Source organism: Natrix helvetica (assembly GCF_964273705.1).
Source record: "Natrix helvetica genome assembly, chromosome: 2".
Taxonomy (NCBI): domain Eukaryota; kingdom Metazoa; phylum Chordata; class Lepidosauria; order Squamata; family Natricidae; genus Natrix; species Natrix helvetica.
The window spans coordinates 38,283,456-38,302,106 of NC_138552.1; the positions used below are offsets into that span (position 1 = coordinate 38,283,456).

The 18,651-nt window shown below is 37.0% G+C and overlaps 1 protein-coding gene across 2 annotated transcripts in view; it reads right to left on the bottom strand.

Annotated features, from left to right (window-relative positions):
* Positions 1 to 5: 5 nt before the first annotated feature.
* ACOT12 (acyl-CoA thioesterase 12) overlaps positions 6 to 18,651 on the bottom strand; it is a 35,402-nt gene continuing 16,756 nt past the window's right edge. Inside the window, exons 6-15 of one of the 2 annotated variants that reach the window (XM_081944535.1) lie at positions 18,348 to 18,504; positions 15,300 to 15,419; positions 11,848 to 11,995; positions 11,286 to 11,341; positions 10,605 to 10,668; positions 9,389 to 9,472; positions 4,219 to 4,352; positions 2,525 to 2,656; positions 1,827 to 1,953; positions 6 to 726 (exon numbers count right to left, since the gene is read on the bottom strand). In XM_081944535.1, the coding sequence (XP_081800661.1) occupies positions 583 to 726; positions 1,827 to 1,953; positions 2,525 to 2,656; positions 4,219 to 4,352; positions 9,389 to 9,472; positions 10,605 to 10,668; positions 11,286 to 11,341; positions 11,848 to 11,995; positions 15,300 to 15,419; positions 18,348 to 18,504 (1,166 nt within the window). In that variant the 3' untranslated portion in view covers positions 6 to 582. Of the gene's footprint in view, positions 727 to 1,810; positions 2,385 to 2,520; positions 2,657 to 4,218; positions 4,353 to 9,388; positions 9,473 to 10,604; positions 10,669 to 11,285; positions 11,342 to 11,847; positions 11,996 to 15,299; positions 15,420 to 18,347; positions 18,505 to 18,651 lie in introns of those variants that run through there. The other variant, XM_081944536.1, reaches the window with a different exon arrangement.

Sequence of the window (18,651 nt, forward strand, 5' to 3'; positions counted from 1 at the left end):
AGCCTTTGCTCAGTACAGGTAATACCCAACTTAGAACACAATTGGAATTGGAATTTTGGTTGCTCAGTGATGTCATTAAGCAAATGTTTGCTTAAGGAAAATGCAATTTCTAAATAAATGATGGCTAGAACTTAACAGAATGTTGTATAAACTTTTATCATATTGATCAGATATTATAATATAAAAATATATTTAGCTGTCATTTTTATTAAAGCTAACATATTTTAAGTTGCCTGATTTATTATATAGAACTTGTGCCAAAGTGACTTGCACAGAAATACAGTTTCAAAATTGTGAAACATACCTATAGTCCAGACTCCTAATACACACATTATAATAAATAACAGGTTTAAGTTCACTTTAAAATAAACATTTGCATCTAAAATATTTAAAATGTAATAATATTATAGATTGCGTTTACAAGAATCTTTGTAAAATTTAGAAAATGGTTAGATGGTCATTCAGTTAGCCTTGGATGATAGTGCAATTGTCATGATGATGATTTCAAATAAGTAGATGGCAATTGCTTTGTTAAATAGAAAGTTCATAAAGTTTTCATGGATTTTTATCATTATTGGTGCATTAAATGTAGCTCATTTTGCTGTTCTCTGATTCTAAGAACTGGATGCACATAGATGCTATATCTTCTATTGATTCCCACAGACAAGCAAGGTTTCCAGCAAAGTAAGGCATGATATTATGTACACCATGGATGAAGACAGAAACCTTCAAAATATACAGTCATTGTTATTTAATCCATGCTATAACCAGCATTAACATCACATTGCACTAAATATGGAGGATTCCAAACTTAATATGGGTGCGTGGCTTCTTTCTAAACACAACAGAGATATTCGTTTCAATCACTTCCTAAGGGCTCCATTCTTAGAACACTGGTTGTTCATTGGAAGGCCAAATTTATGCTTTATTGCTTAGATATGAAAGTTCACTGATGATCAGAGGGTTCAGCCCACCTAATCTCAAAAGATTTTGTGATGAGAGGAGTGAATGAAAGGAAATTTAAATATTTCTGTACCCCCCAAAAAAACAACTTATTCACACAGATGCTACTTGGGAAGCTATTAAGCTTCTTTTCATTTAAAACTTTTTCAAGTTATATCATCCCCTTTCTTTTGTAACTTGTAAACAAATATATAAATATCTCAGGTATTTATGTAACAGTCCTAAAAGTGATTAAAAGAAAAACTTATTTGTCATTTTATATAAAATCATGATGATTTAAAAAAAAACATGATTGTGAGTCAAATAGTTCAAGAATCAAGTCTAGGTTCATAGTGGATTTGGTGAATATTTCCAACGTACCCTGTTTCCCTGAAAATAAGACTTCCCTGGATAATAAGCCCAATCAGGTTTTTGAGTGCATGTGCTAAAATAAGCCCTCCCCTAAAATAAGCCTTCCCCGAAAATATTGCAACATAGCAGTTATGAGGTGCCCACGCTCGCCACCACCTACACCTCAAAAATAACAAGACCTCCCCCAAAATAAGGCCAAGCACTTATTTCAGGGGGTCAAAAAAATAAGAACCTGTCTTATTTTCGGGGAAACACGGTAATCACCAAAATGTGTATGAAAATTTTGAAAAAAAACAATACTGGTGTGAAATAGACAGGAATTGAAAATGTCTGCTCAGGAATTTTCCTCTCTCCATTAGAATAATTTCTTTAGGTGAAAAACAATCAGAGCTAGATGTAATTACAACATGCTGTTGTCTTGAATTAAATTACTTTTATATCTAAATGAGGGAGAAAAAAAAGGAAGAAACCAAATCTTACAAAAAGATGGCAGGTAACTTCAAACCACTTACCAAAGAGGAATCCTCATGAGTCTGGATCAGGAATCCAGCACACTGGATTTCATTTTGGTGGTAGTTCTGATGAGCAGGCAGAGTAGCTGTTACAGCAATTGACTTCACCGCTATTATGTAAGGATCTCTAAATCGAATTAAGTGTAGCGTTATGATCATTAAAGGACAAAAAATAGTTTATAACATATAGGGAACAGCTAGTTTAAGCCTGTAATTTTAGTCATAAGGCAAGATAAATGTCTTTGCTTATGAAGCTGCACATTCGGTGGACAAATGCAAGTTGTAATGAGCATAGATTGGTGGCAAAGATTAAAGAGGTGCCTCCCTACTATTACATTCTTTTTCCTCTCTCCATTTCTACATGTTTCCCTAAAAACACCTACTGCTGCTCAGGACTGCATCTTGAAAAGTGGCAGCACTGAATGCCTCTATAATGCATTATTAAATGAAGAATTAAGTATGCAGTTATAGCCAAAACTGGTTTTGCTGGGATAATAGCCCCGGGCTCATCAGAATTCCAACAGTTGGGACCAAGAATCTAAGAAACACTAAGACATTCTATATATATATATAAACAAGGCTATTTGCAATGCACATTTAACACAGAGAAGAAATTACCAAATGAATATATATACAGTATGTATACAAACACACACACATAAACACACTAAAAAAATTTTTCAAATTTGATAACTTACTCTGTGTTAGAAGGTTCCCTTTGAGACACAAGAATTAAAAAATCTCTGGGTTTATTTCCATTAGTTGATACTGAGGATGTAATGTGGTATATTTTGTCCTCTTCAGTCACACACTCCATGACTCTACAATTTCTACAAGCATATAAGACATATAGAAATAAAGTTTAGAGCTTTGGGTATCACTGAAAAGTAACTAACAGACAGTATGTAATCTTTAGATCTCAATTGATAGAAATCTGCTCTGTTTCAGGTTACATCTGTTGAAGTGTTAGCCTTTTTTTGTTTTTAAAGAAATGATGAAAAACTAAAGAGATTTCTTTTTACAAATTCAGACTTATTAAACTGATTAACCAGTTCTGCTTTAAAGGGTTGGTTTTTTCTTATTGTGTGTGTGTGTGTGTGTGTGTATGTATGTATGTATGTATGTTGCATTTGTGCTGAAAAATAAATAAAGGGAGACTTATCAGCACAAATACAACACAAATGTAACAAACGGAACATAAAAAAGATGGTTTTCTGCCTGGATGGTCTCTTGGAGTGAGCCGAAAGACAGAAAAGGGAAGCAGTGTGCTCCCTCCCATATTTGGGTATATCAGGGGTTGTGCCACAATACATACATACATATATACATACATACATACATACATTACGATTACCTGGCCTAGCTGCTAGGCTGGTTAAGGAAATGTTGATTTCATACTGAGGTTTTAGATCAGGGGTGTGAGAGTCATGTTGTCATGTGATGTATCATTACTTCCCCCCCCCCCGTTTGCTTAACCGGGGTGGGCATGGCCAGTGCATGACGCATCAGGCCCGTGGACCGCAAGTTTGAAACTCCTGTTTTAGATGATGATGATGTACTTTGTCTTTTCGGTGTACTGCAAAGAATACTTTGGACCCTGTGTGTAAATTAATAAAATACAATAAACGCCTTGGAGAGGTCTCTCAAAACCCTGTTGATCTGGATCTGGAGACTTACATTAATTCATGGTGGCCAGATGTTTCCTATCCCTTTACTTGCCTTGGATTGCAATTTAGTCCATTTGAATGCAGTTCCCTATTGGAAAGAAAGGTGAGGCAAAATAGGAGTGGAAGGCCTCGGCCCCTTCTCCATTACCTTACACCAGGGGTGTCCAAACTTGGGAACTTTAAGACTTGTGGACTTCAACTCCCAGAATTTTCCCATGCTGGCTGGGGAATTCTGGGAGTTGAAGTCCACAAGTCTTAAAAGTTCCCAAGTTTGGACACCCCTGCCTTACACTGTATGATCATTTTTTTTCAAGCAGTGGATGCAGCCTTTCCTTTTCCCTTCCTTTTGGCTTGTTTGTGAATCCAAGCTCCATTTAGCTTTTCTGGATTTTCTTTCTGCAGGCATTTGCTGCTCACATGCCCCATGGGGGATTACAGTCTAATATGTCTCTACGTTGGCTAAAACTTGTCTTCCCTGAAAGATCCTTTGTCTTTTTTACGTATATCTATTTCCTTCATTATAAAATGTTTAGGCTTATATTGCTGTATATTTGAAACCAAAATATTGCTATGATTTCACATATCACACTCAATCTTCTTCTTGATTTCTATTCTCATTAAACTAGTCTAGATTATCAAAGATTTGTCAAAATGCCAGCTTTTTTTTAAAAAAAATTAAGACTGTAAGAACCGATACTAAATGAAAGATACAAAATTATGCTTACGAGTAGTATTTAGTCCAATGCTTATGAAGTGAGAAGTTAGATAAAAGAAAGAATGCCAGTTTCAAAGGTATCTGTATTTGCATTTCAACCTTGATTGACAAAGCATTTTCCTCCTCGAGAGTGTACATTTTTGTCTAGGGAAAAAAGTATTTTTAATGCTGAATTATACAATCACACCAACTAAGGTTACAAAATGATTTAGTTTTAAAAAGCAATCTCCAGATAAGTACGCACCATTCCCTGAAAAGAAGTCAAGTATCATACAACAATAAAATATAACTTTGTGACCAATAATTCAGTTTCTATAAATAAATTTATGTCAGAACCAGATATATAGATTGAGGATTGTGCAAAGAGAACTAATAAATAAATAGAAGAATAGCATTCAGTGTGAAGTAGCGGTTTTATCTTGATAAAAGTAATGTTAACAATAGGAATAATAGCACGCATAGATATGGAGATGAAAATACGAAGAAATATGAAGATTTCTTGTAGGAACAACCTGCTCCCTAGGATCCGAGTGACCTTTAAAATAGTCTGCTGAAGGCTGCTTTGTGTTCCCACTTATGAATAGGAATACAAACCTATCACTAATACGTTCTTTTATATGGGGAAGAAACTAAAAAATTGAAAATGTTTTGTCAAGAGAAGATTTTCATGTTATATCACATATTAGCATATTATAATGCAAGTTTAAGGTGGATATGTTTTTAAGATGTTCCTGTACATTTAGTTTTTAATAACAATAACACAGTGGCTGGGGAATTCTGGAGTTGAAGTCAATAGATCTTAAAGAGGTAAGGCTTCAGAAACTGCCTTGGAGACTAGTCTCTGGAATCAGCAACAATTCTGTCTTATCTGAATTCGGCTTCACCTTGTTTTCCTCCATCTACTCCCATCAGGTCTGAAGACATAGGCAAGCTCTTTAAATATCTTAAGAGCCGTAGTGGCGCAGTGGTTAGAATGCAGTACTTCAGGCTATTTCTCCCTGCAATTTGGCAGTTCGAATCTCACCAGGCTCAAGGTTGACCCAGCCTTCTGAGGTGAGTAAAATAGTGACCCAGATTGTTGGGGGCCATATGCTGACTCTATAAACCACTTAGAGAGGGCTGTAAAGCACTGTGAAGTGGTATATAAGTCTAAGTGCTATTGCTAATAGGAGTTTAACAGGAAAAGGCGAAGTATTGCTTCAGCATATACAAATAGTAATGATCTCTTCCAACAACTTCATATAGGTATTAAATCACGGGACAGCCAAGACAGAATCCTTCTTCCCTAGGGGGCTAAGCAGATGTTTCACAGTAGCAACTAAATACATGCCCCTCCCCTGCAACTGTGAGCTCATTCAAGCACTCCAAAAGGATTATAGCATGAAATGCCACTGAGATGAATGAATACTAACAGGGCCATACTGCTTCCATTACAGCAGCCAAAACTATCTCCGTGCCAAGTCTGGGTTTAAATCCAGACATAAAATCAGCATCCTTTAGGAATTCCTCACATTGCAGGGCCTTTGTCACAAATTTGTCTAAATACAGAATGCAGAACTTTAGTTTACAATTGTTTGTCTTTTAATGTGGTGGGGAGATTCAAGTGCTTAAAGAAGAATTAATAATCTCAGGGATCATGAGTAGAATGAAGTTTTATAAGCCAAGGCTAGATCAGATATGATCTAATAGGCAAGTAATAGCATGAACCTATTTTATTACTTTAATAGGTATCACGGAAATATGTTAAAAACATCTTTAATTTGGAATTTACAGATTCAGAGTACTCATTTAATGGGCAAAAAATAATTTTCTTCTTTAAACTAAATATAGTTTATGTGATCTACTTATTATTTTGTTATGTTTAGTAATCACAGTGAACTTCTGGAAGACTTGTATTTAATTTTATTCTTATATGTGAATCTCTAGTCAATACACTAGAGCTACCTACCTCAACGTAATCCTTCACACATGCAATTTCAACATGCACTAGCCAAGAAGGGTAGCATTTGTAACCTTAACACATATCAAGGGCAAATTAGTCTGAAAATTCTGATCAAAGTTCTGCCACGGTTTCCTGCAGATTTGGAGTCTTCTCTTTAAGTTTACCTTCTACTAACATAAAAGGTAATTAATAGTATTTATTTTACAATACAATACAATACAATAGCAAAGTTGGAAGGGACCTTGGAGGTCTTCTAATCCAACCCCCTGCCTAGGCAGGAAACCCTATATCGTTTCAGACAAATTGCTATCTAATATCTTCTTAAAGACTTCCAGTGTTGGGGCATTCACAACTTCTAGCGGCAAGCTGTTCCACTGATTAATTGTTCTAACTGAGGAAATTTCTCCTCAGTTCTAAGTTGCTTCTCTCATTGATTAGTTTCCACCCATTGCTTCTTGTTCTACCCTCAGGTGCCTTGGAAAATAGTTTGACTCCCTCTTCTTTGTGGCAACACCTGAGATATTGGAACACTGCTATCATGTCTCCCTACCATGTTTTCCTGAAAATAAGACAGGGTCTTATTTTCTTTTGACACCCCCCCCAATTTTGCTTGGGTCTTATTATTGGGGGGGGGCTTATTGGTTTGGGGTTGCCGGGTGGCTGCTCTCTTGCGAGCGAGAGCCTGAAGAGCCGGGCAGAGCCTCAGGGGCAAACGGCTGTGTTACGTTGTCGCAGCAGCGCAACAAAGCTGGCATGAGGTGACCATGCTCATAAGCAGCCGCCCGGCAAACCCCCTTTCTAGCAGGCAGAGCGCCACTCACTGACACAGTAATATCCCAAAGGCGCTAAGCCGCGTGGCGCTCTGCCCGGCTGGAAAGAGAGGTTGCGTGAGCACTTGTCCTGCCTCCAGCTCGCATGCCTCCCAGCCTCACCATGCCCAGCTCTCCCTGTAGAGCTGGGCCAGGGTGCCGCCGCCACCCTGCTGCTGCCGCTGCCGCCACCATGCTCCGAGCATAATCGGCTTCCAAACTCCAGAGATCCGCTGCTGAGTCTTCCGGCAGTGGCCGCTCTGGCTTGGCTGCGGGAAGACTCTCTGTCCCACCAGAGATTTCCAATAGCCAGCCCACAATCATAGAGTGTAATCCCAGAGCAGCCGCTGCCGGAAGAGTCGGCAGCAGATCTCCGGAGTTTGGAAGCCGGTTATGCTTGGAGAATGGCGGCAGCGGGGTGGGGGCAGCGCCCTAGCGCCCTACAGTGAGAGCTGGGCATGGTGAGGCTAGAAGGCACGTGAGCTGGAGGCAAAACAAGTGCTCGCGCAACCTCTTTGCAGCCGGGCAGAGCGCCACGCGGCTTAGCGCCTTTGGGATATTACTGGGTCGGTGAGTGGCACTCTGCCTGGCTGGAAAGGGGCATTGCTGGGTGACTGCTCGTGAGAGCAGCTGCCCGGCAATCCCCCGCTCCAGCTGGGCACAGCGCCACTCACCAACCTAGCGGTATCCCAAAGGCGTCAAGCAATGTGAGTGCCTTTGCCCCCCCTCCCCCGGCTCCTGCAGCTTTGCGCCTTCGGGATATCGGTAGGTTGGTGAGTGGCGCTCTGCCTGGCTGGAGGGGGGTTGTCCAGGGGGCTTATTATTGGAGGAGGGCGTATATTTTTGTCCACAGGAAAAATAAGGCATGGTCTTATTATCAGGATATATCGTAATTTCAGGGAAACACGGTAGTCCTTCTTTTCATTAAACTAGACATACCCAGTTCCTGCAACCATTCTTCATATATTTTAGTCTCCAGTCCCCTAATCATCTTTGTTGCTCTTCCTGCACTCTTTCTAGCGGTTCGACATCTTTTCTACATCGTGGTGACCAAAACTGAATGCAGTATTGCAAGTGTGGCCTTACCAAGGCATTATAAAGTGGTATTAACACTTCACCTGATCTTGATTCTATCCCTCTGTTGATGCAGCCTAGAACTGTGTTGGCTTTTTTGGCAGCTGTTGCACACTGCTGGCTCATATTTAAATGGTTGTCCACTTTTATTACCAAATATTTTATGTCCTATACTTAGCAAATAAAACTTTCGCCCCAAACTATATACTGTAAATAAGACTAATGAGAATTGTAGTATCAACATTTATGATTTTGTTGATTATCTTTAACTTTTTTAGGTTAATTCTATAAAAGTGAGTCTATAGCAACCCCTAAACAGTTACATCTTATGGACTGCAAAGAAATTACTTTGCATAAGCTCTATCTCGACTTCATTGTCTTAATGTAAACATAAATAAATCCAGACCATAGACAGTATTTTCTATAGTTGATGAAATAATGTGATGTTCTTGGTCACATTATTTTTCAGCCTTTATTATTCCTAACTGATAGGTACTTAAAAGACACATTTTGAATAGTTAGTCATGATCAATCATGTTTGACTTTGTAATATATTCTTGATAAGTAAATCTGATGGGAGTGGATATAGTTCTGTAATTTGATGGACAGTGCTGCAGTTCTCTTCAGAGTAAGAGATTGGTCAGAAGGAAGGTGTCAGGCATGCCTTCTTCAATATCCAAGAAAGAAAAACCTCAACTCCATTTGAATAGAGATAAAGTACCTTTACTGGATATGAATTGAAAACAGCGAAAAGGAAAGCAAGATCTGAGCCAAAAAGGCACGAACATGTACATACCAAACATTTATACAGCACCCTCCCCCCCATTCCCCAACCCAATGTCCAATCTGCAACTCTCTAAGGTGTCATGTGGGGTGCATCTTCAAAAAGCCTCATCAAGTTGGTATGTGAGACGGTTGGCCTTGACCAAGTCCAAACCCAGGCCATCAGCATGCGGAGAAGATGGTGAGAACAAAACTCCCTTCTTCATACCTCCTCCAGCACCAGTAATTCCCCCTCCCAAATATCTCAAGCGCCCTCCCTCCCTATTTCTATGGCAGCCGATAGCAAGCAAGGAAAATAGAGGCTGACACAAAGTGAATCTTTTGTGATGGAAAGGGACCTTTTCTTGCCAACACCAAGAAAAATAGGAGAAAACAAAAAAGAATGGTTAAGGAAAAGAAAAGAGACCTTTCTGCTACTGTAATATATGTAATCTCCTTTAAGTCAATTCCCATGTCTTCAGTTATCTTTACTCCAAGTAAAAGGATTTTTTTTAAAAAAGAAACAATTATGACATGCACACAAGAATTGTCTATTGAAGTCTATTGTAAGAAAACACATGGGTAGTACCTACATGGTTTAGAGTCATACATATCTCCCATCCAGGCTTTGCTGCCAAGACAGTCAGTGCTGTAACATTGCTTTTGATTATGAGTGACTGAAATTTAAAATAGACAATTAATTGCAAACCAGTTAGAAAATACATGGGTTTTTAACTCTTTACAGTTTGAGAAAGTTAGAGATCGAGCTTGAGATGTTTTAAATGATGAAGGCAATACAAATCTATGTGTAAATCTCTATTGGTTTCTCTGATAAATTAAACACACATATTTGACAGCACATTCTTTAAGTTGTTGATATATGAAAGTACCAAGCTAAAAAAAAACTGCAGTAAGGAATGGACTAAATCTGAATTCAAAGAACATGCTCAGAATCAAATTTGACTGAATTCAATGTGGTAGAGCTAATTTAAAAAAACAGAATTGTCACCGTAATTTGCACAATTAGCACATTAGGAACATGTATAAAAAATCCTGATACAGACTTCTCTGCATTACATGCCTCTGATGAAAGATTTTTCTTTCCATCACATGCTCATAAAATCAGTGCTATAAAACCACACTTGCTGTCTTCTCTGCTATCAGCATTATATAAAGCTGGTTAATTTTAAAACAATTCTGATGATAAGTAAACCAAGTTTGGTGGGACAGAATAATATTCCAAAAACATAGTACTGAGTACTAGATTTTTGAAGTTTTGAAAATAAATAAATAAATAAATGAGGGCTGGCCAGCTCAGGGCTTTTAAAAATAACTTCATTTTTCGTGCTTCTCAAGAATATGCCACGTCTCCCTGGTCATGTGGCCGGCATGACTAAATGCCGAAGGCACACGGAACGTTGTTACCTTCCCACCAAAGGTGGTTCTTATTTTTCTACTTGCATTTTTTTTACACGATTTCAACTGCTAGGCTAGAGAAACTGGGACAATTAACGGGAGCTCACTCCATTACGTGGCGCTAGGGATTCAAACCACTGAACTGCTGACCATTCCGATCGACAAGCTCAGCATCTTAGCCACTGAGCCATCATTAAAAATGCCCAAAACTGTATGTGGGAAGAAAGGCATAAAATACTAGCCCTGGAACATCTTGTAACATCACTTCCACATCCCTTGCAGCTAAGGCCAAAAATTTAAAAATTGGTCCTAACTTTAAAAAGACTGCTCATCCTGCACTAAATGATCCAATTTTCTTGATGGATATCAATGTGCAAATAATATAAATAGTACCTGGTCGCTAATGTCCCAGAAATCAGGTGTGAAATAATTTTCTTTCTTCAAGAGAGCATATCTCCTGGAGGTAATATACATAAGTGGAAAGAAAGCCAAAAGTATATTAAGGAAATACATGGATTTCAAAGAGCATCCTACACTTCCAAATAGGTTTAAACTACCCAAAGCAAGTATTTTTTAAATTGCTGTTTATAAATGTTAATTTTGTTTACATTTACAAATGTGATGAGGAATCACTGTAGTAACCATCAATGAAAAATACAGAACTGTGATTGCTAAAACATACCTTATGCTGATAACTAAATTCCAGCATTATACTTTCAATACATTGGAATATTAAACCCAGCATGCAAGGTGAGGATAAGGCTTCCAGATTTTAATGAACACTTGTAGTAATAAAGATGACTATCTGGTAAAACTGGAAGCATTACAGAACCACAATAGGTATTTTGTCCCCTTTCACTTACAACCCATACACCGGAATATGTTCCTGAATCTGTTCTGCTCCATTATTCCAAAGTATTTTCCATACCACCTATCAGGAATATGCCTCAAACTGAATATTTGTTTGATATTTCATGAATCAAGTAGTCATTTCTGGATTAACTGAGAAATAACAGTCATTCCATTATAAACAAATTATCAAATATTTGTGTAATCTTTGAGGGTTATTTTTACCTGAATAATCGAATTTTCTTACGTGCAATAGCTCCATGGTACCTTCTTAAGCCATCCTCCAAATGAACAAAGCAGGTAAACAAGGAATTAGTTATAATACGTGAACTTTTCTTTAAAAAGTCCTTTAGTTAAATTAGTTAAATTAAATGTAATTATACTTCATTTTAAGAATAGCTTCATTTAAGAATAGCTGATAGGTCATGTAACAAATTGTGTGTGACATAAACATTACAGTAAAACAAAGCAGGGGATGAAAACAACTATTTGATGAAAATATGTAAATAAACAAAGAAGCACTCTGAAAAGCTTAAGACCACACTATAATTAATAAAACAAAATTAATTAGCTCTTTTTCACTGGCCTAAATGATTTTCCAAGTAAAATGTAATCTAAAACACTTTAGAGTCAGTTCCTCATACAGAATTCAAATCAAGAAATGACTTTATTTACAGGATATCTTAATTTCTTCTCTTATTGTTGCAATTATAAAAATCGGTAAAGAAAATCTTGCTTTATCTATTCATTATCTATTGTCTTCCTTTCCAGCTGAAAAAGAACTCACCTTGGACATGGAACTCATTCTGGGAATATGAACATTTCCATGTTTATTGATAGTATTGAAAATAAGAAAGGCACTGTTAATATGCCGTGCTTGACCTTTGGCCCATTCTTCACAATTGTATGCTTCAACCCGAACTCCAACCTCAATACTGGAAAAAAGGTGTTTGCTTAGTTTAAAAATGGGTTGAAATCTGCAGTAGTGATTTATTAGTCAGTAGAGTGCAATAACCTTGTAACAACTGGTTGAAATAGATAGCTTAAAGAGACAATGAAAGAGATTATGACATTATTTTTCAAATACAAAGAAAGCAGAAGAAAGGAAAAGTCAGAACAGGTTTCAGTTACAGTAGAATTGGTGTCAAATGTCCATTCAGAGAAGTGAGATGGCTCTGTTTCTAGAGAAGAGGTAGAATGTCCTTTGAGGGACCTCTTCAAATAGAAGCTCAGCTGCCAGGTTTTAGAGATAGCCTCACTGGATTTCCTAATTCAAAGAAACGGTTGGCTTAGATAACCTAACACATCAAGTTAGGTTCAAAACCACGGTTAAAAAAACTTGATTTAATACAAGCCAGATTAATTTGTGAAGGGGAAAGAGCCACATTGCTATTGAAAATAACTGGGCTACAAAGGAATAGCTGATGTATCAAGTAGCTGTTTGGTGACTAGCAGTGTGACTGCAGTGATGGAGCTGGCAGTCTTGCTGAGACCTGAAGATTTTGGAGGTGCTCAGAAGCATCCTTTGGGGCTGCAAAATTGGCAGCAGTGGATCCTTTCTGGCAGTGGATCCAATTTGGTAGAAGTGGATTTGCTGAGTTTTCAAAAGGCATGGAAGGATCACACAAGGCAGCTTGGCAGGCTACATGTGGCCTGCGGTTTGAATGTTGTGCGGGTCTGATTGAATGTGATGTGTGAAGTATTTTTTTCTGATCATTCAAGTAATAAGTTGTTGGATAAAGAAGTAAATAAGTTGTGGTACAGTATAATACAAATCTCACTGAAGCTACTTCGGAGTAATATTGCACAGAATTAAAAATATCTAATTCATTAGCATTAATTATTTGAATATGCAGAAGTATATTTCATGTAAATGGATGTTTGCATTATCTGTTCTTGTGCTTTGTCTTTTTTCTTTTTCTGTTATTCTTTTAAATACCAAAAACTTCTGTGTAAATGGATTTTGTTATCTTAAAAATATATATCAGAAAAAGAGACAGAAAAATATGATATAGTGAATAACGATTTCTGCAAATCTAACTACTGATTTCCTTTCCAAAAATCACTGACTCATTTTCAATTTCAGATAGTCCTCAATTTACAACAGTTCATTTAGTTCAAGGTTACAACGGTACTGAAAAAAGTGACTTATGACCATTTTCAGACTTACGACCTTAGCATCCCCATGATCATGTGATCAAAAATTCAGATGCTTGGCAATTGGTTCATACTTATGACCGTTACTGTGTCCCAAGGTCATGTGACCTTTTGTGACCTTTTGTGACTTCTGATAAATAAAGTAAATGGGGAAGCCAGATTCACTTAACAACCATGTTACTAACTTATCAACTGCAGTGATTCATTTAACAACTGTGGCAACAAAGGTTATGAAATGGGGCAAAGCTCACTTAACAAATGGCTCACATTCTGGCCTTGGTTGTGGTGGTAAGTTGAGGACTACCTGTATGTCGATTAAAATAATTCAAAAAGATTTAAATCTACAATTGTAGTTGATAAAATCTAATTTTTTTTTGTAAAATATTCCATGTTTTATAGTATGTGAATACATTATGTTTGTCTCCATAGTTAAATAGTGACATAGCTTCAATAATTTACATACTTCTTTAATCTTTTCTATATTTAGAAGCAGAATTAATTTTGCAAAATATGCATATTTACTTAACAGCAAGAATAATTACTTTTTTTTAGGCAGAATACATTTAATCTATCTGGCTTTATATACAACCTTACCATTAGATGTTTATTAAGATGAAAAACAGATTATTTAATCAGTATCTTTGTATAATATTATATTCTAATCTGTGATATAATGTGCCTACATAAATATTTTTTTTCATTATCTAAATCACTGCACAGCATGTCAAATGTAAACATTAGGATCTGATTCCAAATATATTCTGCATTATAGCTTCTCTTATAGTCAGATTTGGTGTGTGCTGGATTCTGCTGATTCTATAATAGAATACAGAACAGAAACTGGATTTAGACTTTCCACTACGCAAAGTATCACAGAATCAATCATAAAACTGTAGAATTGGCTTGGATTTTGGGGGAATCTAGTCCAGTGTTTCTCAACCTAAGATCTGTATGGAATTCAACTCCCAGAATTCCCCACCAATCATTCTGGGGCAACTTATGTTCCTTATAGATTGTCCTGAATTACCTAGAGCACAGGTGTGTCACTTGACATATTGTGACGTATCACAACGTTTTTGCCTTTATGGAGCCGGGGTGGGCATGGCCTAGATCTGACGCATCTGGCCCGTGAGCCGCCAGTTTGACATGCATGACCCAGAATCATCATATAAGAAAGACAGCCATACAAGTCCAATGAATAAATAAATATCAACACAAGTTAAAATTGCTGAGGTTGATTTACTCCAGTGCACTCCAGTGTGCAGAAAAACCAATTAAAACCAATTACTGTTGGTAATATGACCTATCCCAAAAGTAAGTTCTTACTTAATTTTTACATGTGCGCCCAATATGAGTTCTTATTTTGGGGCAAAATGGTACACACACACACACACACACACAGAGAGTGGTGGGTTCCTACCAGTTCAGACCGATTCGGCTGAACCGTTAGTGGTTTGGCGGCCTGGGTTATTGGAACCGGCAGAGACCCAGGCCTATCAGACTCCTGAACTGGTTCCCTGTAGGCACCGCCATCTTGTTTTTCAGTTCTGCACATGCGCAGAACAATCTTATTTGCATTGCGTATGCATGTGTGTATAGATGACAGATAGATAGATAGATAGATAGATAGATAGATGATAGATAGATAGATAGATAGATAGATAGATAGATAGATAGATAGATAGATAGATAGATAGATAGATAGATATAGATATAGATATAGATATAGATAGATATATAGATATAGATATAGATATATATACCAGGCATACCAGGGCATACCAGGGGTTGTAACACAAATACATATAGATATATATGTACACACACACGCACATATATATACATACATATACCTACACATTCATACATCCTTATCATACTGTGTTATACAGAATGCTTCAATGTCAAAGCTTTAAGTTTCAAGCAAGAGTATCCCTATTTGCATTGTAATTTTGCATATATATATATATTATATTATTTATATTATATTATTATTTTATATTATTATATATTGTTTAGATAGATAGACAGACAGACAGATAGATATGATAAATATTTGTAGTATAAAGATATAGTATTTACCTTTTCTGAAAAGTATTATTAACTATAGCATTAAAAATAAGGCGGTCACCGACAGTTGAAGGTCCTCGGAATTTAAACATATCTACAGATTTCAGAGTTGGATGCACATGACACAGGCGGCTGAATAAAAGCAAACAAAATAAAATACACATTTTTTTATGTCAATGCAATGATTTCTACAGAAATACTACCCAAAACTGATTTTCAAGTTTAAACTAGTTTTGAGAAAATTAATAAAATGTATTCAATGAGAAGTTGTGAAATTTAAGAATTGTGTTTTAATATTCATATTTGGGAACAATTCTGTGTATTTTTTATACACACAACGTAGTGGTGGGTTTCAAATTTTTTTAGAACCTCTTCTGTGGGTGTGGCCTGCTTTGTGGGAGTGGCTTGCCAGCCATGTGACTGGGTGGGAGTGGCTTGCCAGCCATGTGACCAGGTGGGAGTGGCTTGCCAGCCATGTGACGATGGGTGTGACCAACTTGTAAAATGCGGTGAAACTCACTTAACAACGCTCTCGGTTAGCAACCAAAATGTTGGCTCATAAACTCTGGCTTTTGACGCACGCAAGTCTTAGAGCTGTCAAGTTACAAGACCCTTGCACCCCTAACCATTTGGGGAAAAAAACCAGGGCTCTTCAAACTTGACAGCTTTAAGACTTCTGGATTTCAACTCCCAGAATTCCTCCTCCAGTCATGTTGGCTCAGGAACTCTGGCATTGAAGTGTGCAAGTCTTAAAACTGTCAAGTTAAAAGACCCTTGCACCCCTAACCCTTTAGAAAAAACCCCCCAGGGATGTTCAAACTTCACAGCTTTAAGACTTGTGGACTTCAACTCCCAGAATTCCTCCTCTCTCTTCATCTTGATGATGTGCGGATGGGCAGGGGGAGGGAGCTGGAACCGGTTCTAAGCGGCATTGTAGATTTGTGGAAACTCTTCTATAGAAGAGGTTAGAACTGGCAGGAACCCACCCCTGATACAACATCACATTACCAACTATGTTGCTCAATTTTTTTTAACCAATCAAGCTTCTTGAAAAGTTCTGTGAAATCAAATGAATATGTTGACAAATAAGAGAATTCGACACTAACAAATTCTTAAGCAATGACTCCCATCTATGTGATTATTTGTAAAAATACAAACAAAGAGATGATTGTGTCATCATTGATGATACATATGTGTAATCAGTGGTGGGATTCAAAACATTTTACTACAGTTCTGTGGGCGAGGCATGGCTTGATGGGCATGGCTTGGTGAGTGTGGCAGGGGAAAGATACTGTAAAATCTCCATTTCCTCCCCACTCCAGGAGAAGGTTACTACAAAATCCCCATTTCCTCCTGATCAGCTGGGACTCGGAAGGCAGAGAACAGATGCGAGTGGGGCCAGTCAGAGGTGGTATTTAGTGGTTCTCTGAACTACTCAAAATTTCCAATACTGGTTCTCCAAAACTGGTCAGAACCTGCTAAATACTGTATCATCAATGATCCCACAATCACCTCTTTGTTTGTATTTTCATAAATAATCACCAATCCTTTCATTTTTATGTGAAAATAAATCTTCCATTTAGATTTATTTTAATGCATAAATGTTCTAAAACATTTTGGCTAAGAACTCAGTGTTTACATAAATCCGAAATTTTTAACCTTTGTTTAGCAATGACATTGTTTGGGGCCATTATTTATCCTTAGCGTAATTCAATTACCTCTTTATGATGTACCAGAATTGTTAAATGTGCACAATTATCTGTTTCTAATTAATTTAACTGAGCATCATTATAATGCATTCAAATTACATTGGATTTCATTAGGAATAATTTGCTCCTCCTATTTAAATTGCTAAATATTTAATTTGCAATACTCACAGTTAAGGGCACCAGCAGATTAATATCAGACCAGATGTGAAGGATATATAGGCTTGTTGTCTATTTTGATCTTAACATTGTTATTGAAAATTAAAATAATTTTATTAAAGCAAGACTTCCATGCTTTCATTTAGATCTCATTGTAAAGGATTATTTCTGGATCTAATGTTTGCTTAGTATTGAAATAGTTAAAAATGAACAATGGATAAAATTCCTCATCCTTTAAAAGGTCTTTTATTTGTACAGTAGGAATATGCTTTACAGATCCCTAAGTCTCTCCTCTAGGGCAGATTTTAATGTTGGGAAATTACATGGCAGATGAGAAATTACTCTTTTTTATAGATGGTATTAGTTCCATCACTTGATAAACTGTGCTAGATATCATCCATAAACTTTAGATACACTATTCTGAGTTTAGCTTCCCATTGTGTTTTGCAAATAGCCTTTAAAATAAATAAATAAATGGCCTCTTTTTATTCCTCGGCAGTGTGTGGCCATAGCAACTCTGCCACCTTCCAAAGGTCAAATCTAATTGTGAGTTGTTTTACAAAAGCTTTGCAGCAAGCCATTTATTTCTCAAGCAGAACAGACAGTTTTTGGTTACCGTTTAGCCATGTTTCTAATGTATTTCCATAAAATACAGTAGAATTTTAACCTTACGGTTATGCTCCTTATTTTTCTTGTTACAACTATTTGGTTTCTTACGGCTAAATATGACTCCTGTTTTGTCCAATCGGATGTATTACAGGTATTTGGTGTATACGTTTTACGTAAAAATGTTGCTTTCTTGGGTCTTTGGTGATTATAACCTTTGATAGATTTACAATTTTAATAAAATGATTTATTTATCTGGCAACGAAGCAAAAGCAGTTATTATTGCACGTAAGTTCAGGCTACGAATCAGAGCTACATGAATAATGAATGGGAATGAACATCCAGCATCCTGACAATGAATCTGGCCCACTGAAGTGTGAAGGGAATTCTAATAGAAATTCATGTCTCTCACGCACAAAGAAAGAGTTGCATGTACCCAGCAATTGCGGGAGGAGAGTGGAATTCTCTGTGTGATGAGATGAACTTTCATTGAGACCCTCCCTCCTCTTATTTTTCCCTAGTAGCCATTATTTCTTACTAAATGTGCCCGATAATATCTAATACAGAAGAAAGTTCTATGAAAAGGCACCTTGCTGAAATAGTAGCCACTGTTTCCATCCAAGCCATAATTTGGCCACCAAATGTATTTCCTTGATGATTGGCATGAGGCGGCAGGACGAGTTCAATGCTCTGCACATGAGTGCAATCGGTGTAAACCACATCTTTCTCTTTACTGCAAACATGGTCTAGAACATATCACCCTGGTGTTAGGATAATTGCCAGCACTCCAAGTACACTTACATTTCAACTGAAGTTACAATGTTTTATCCTAGCACAGCTTTTCTGAATTTCATAGACATCGATAAAATTTGTATTGCATTAGAAAAATTCTA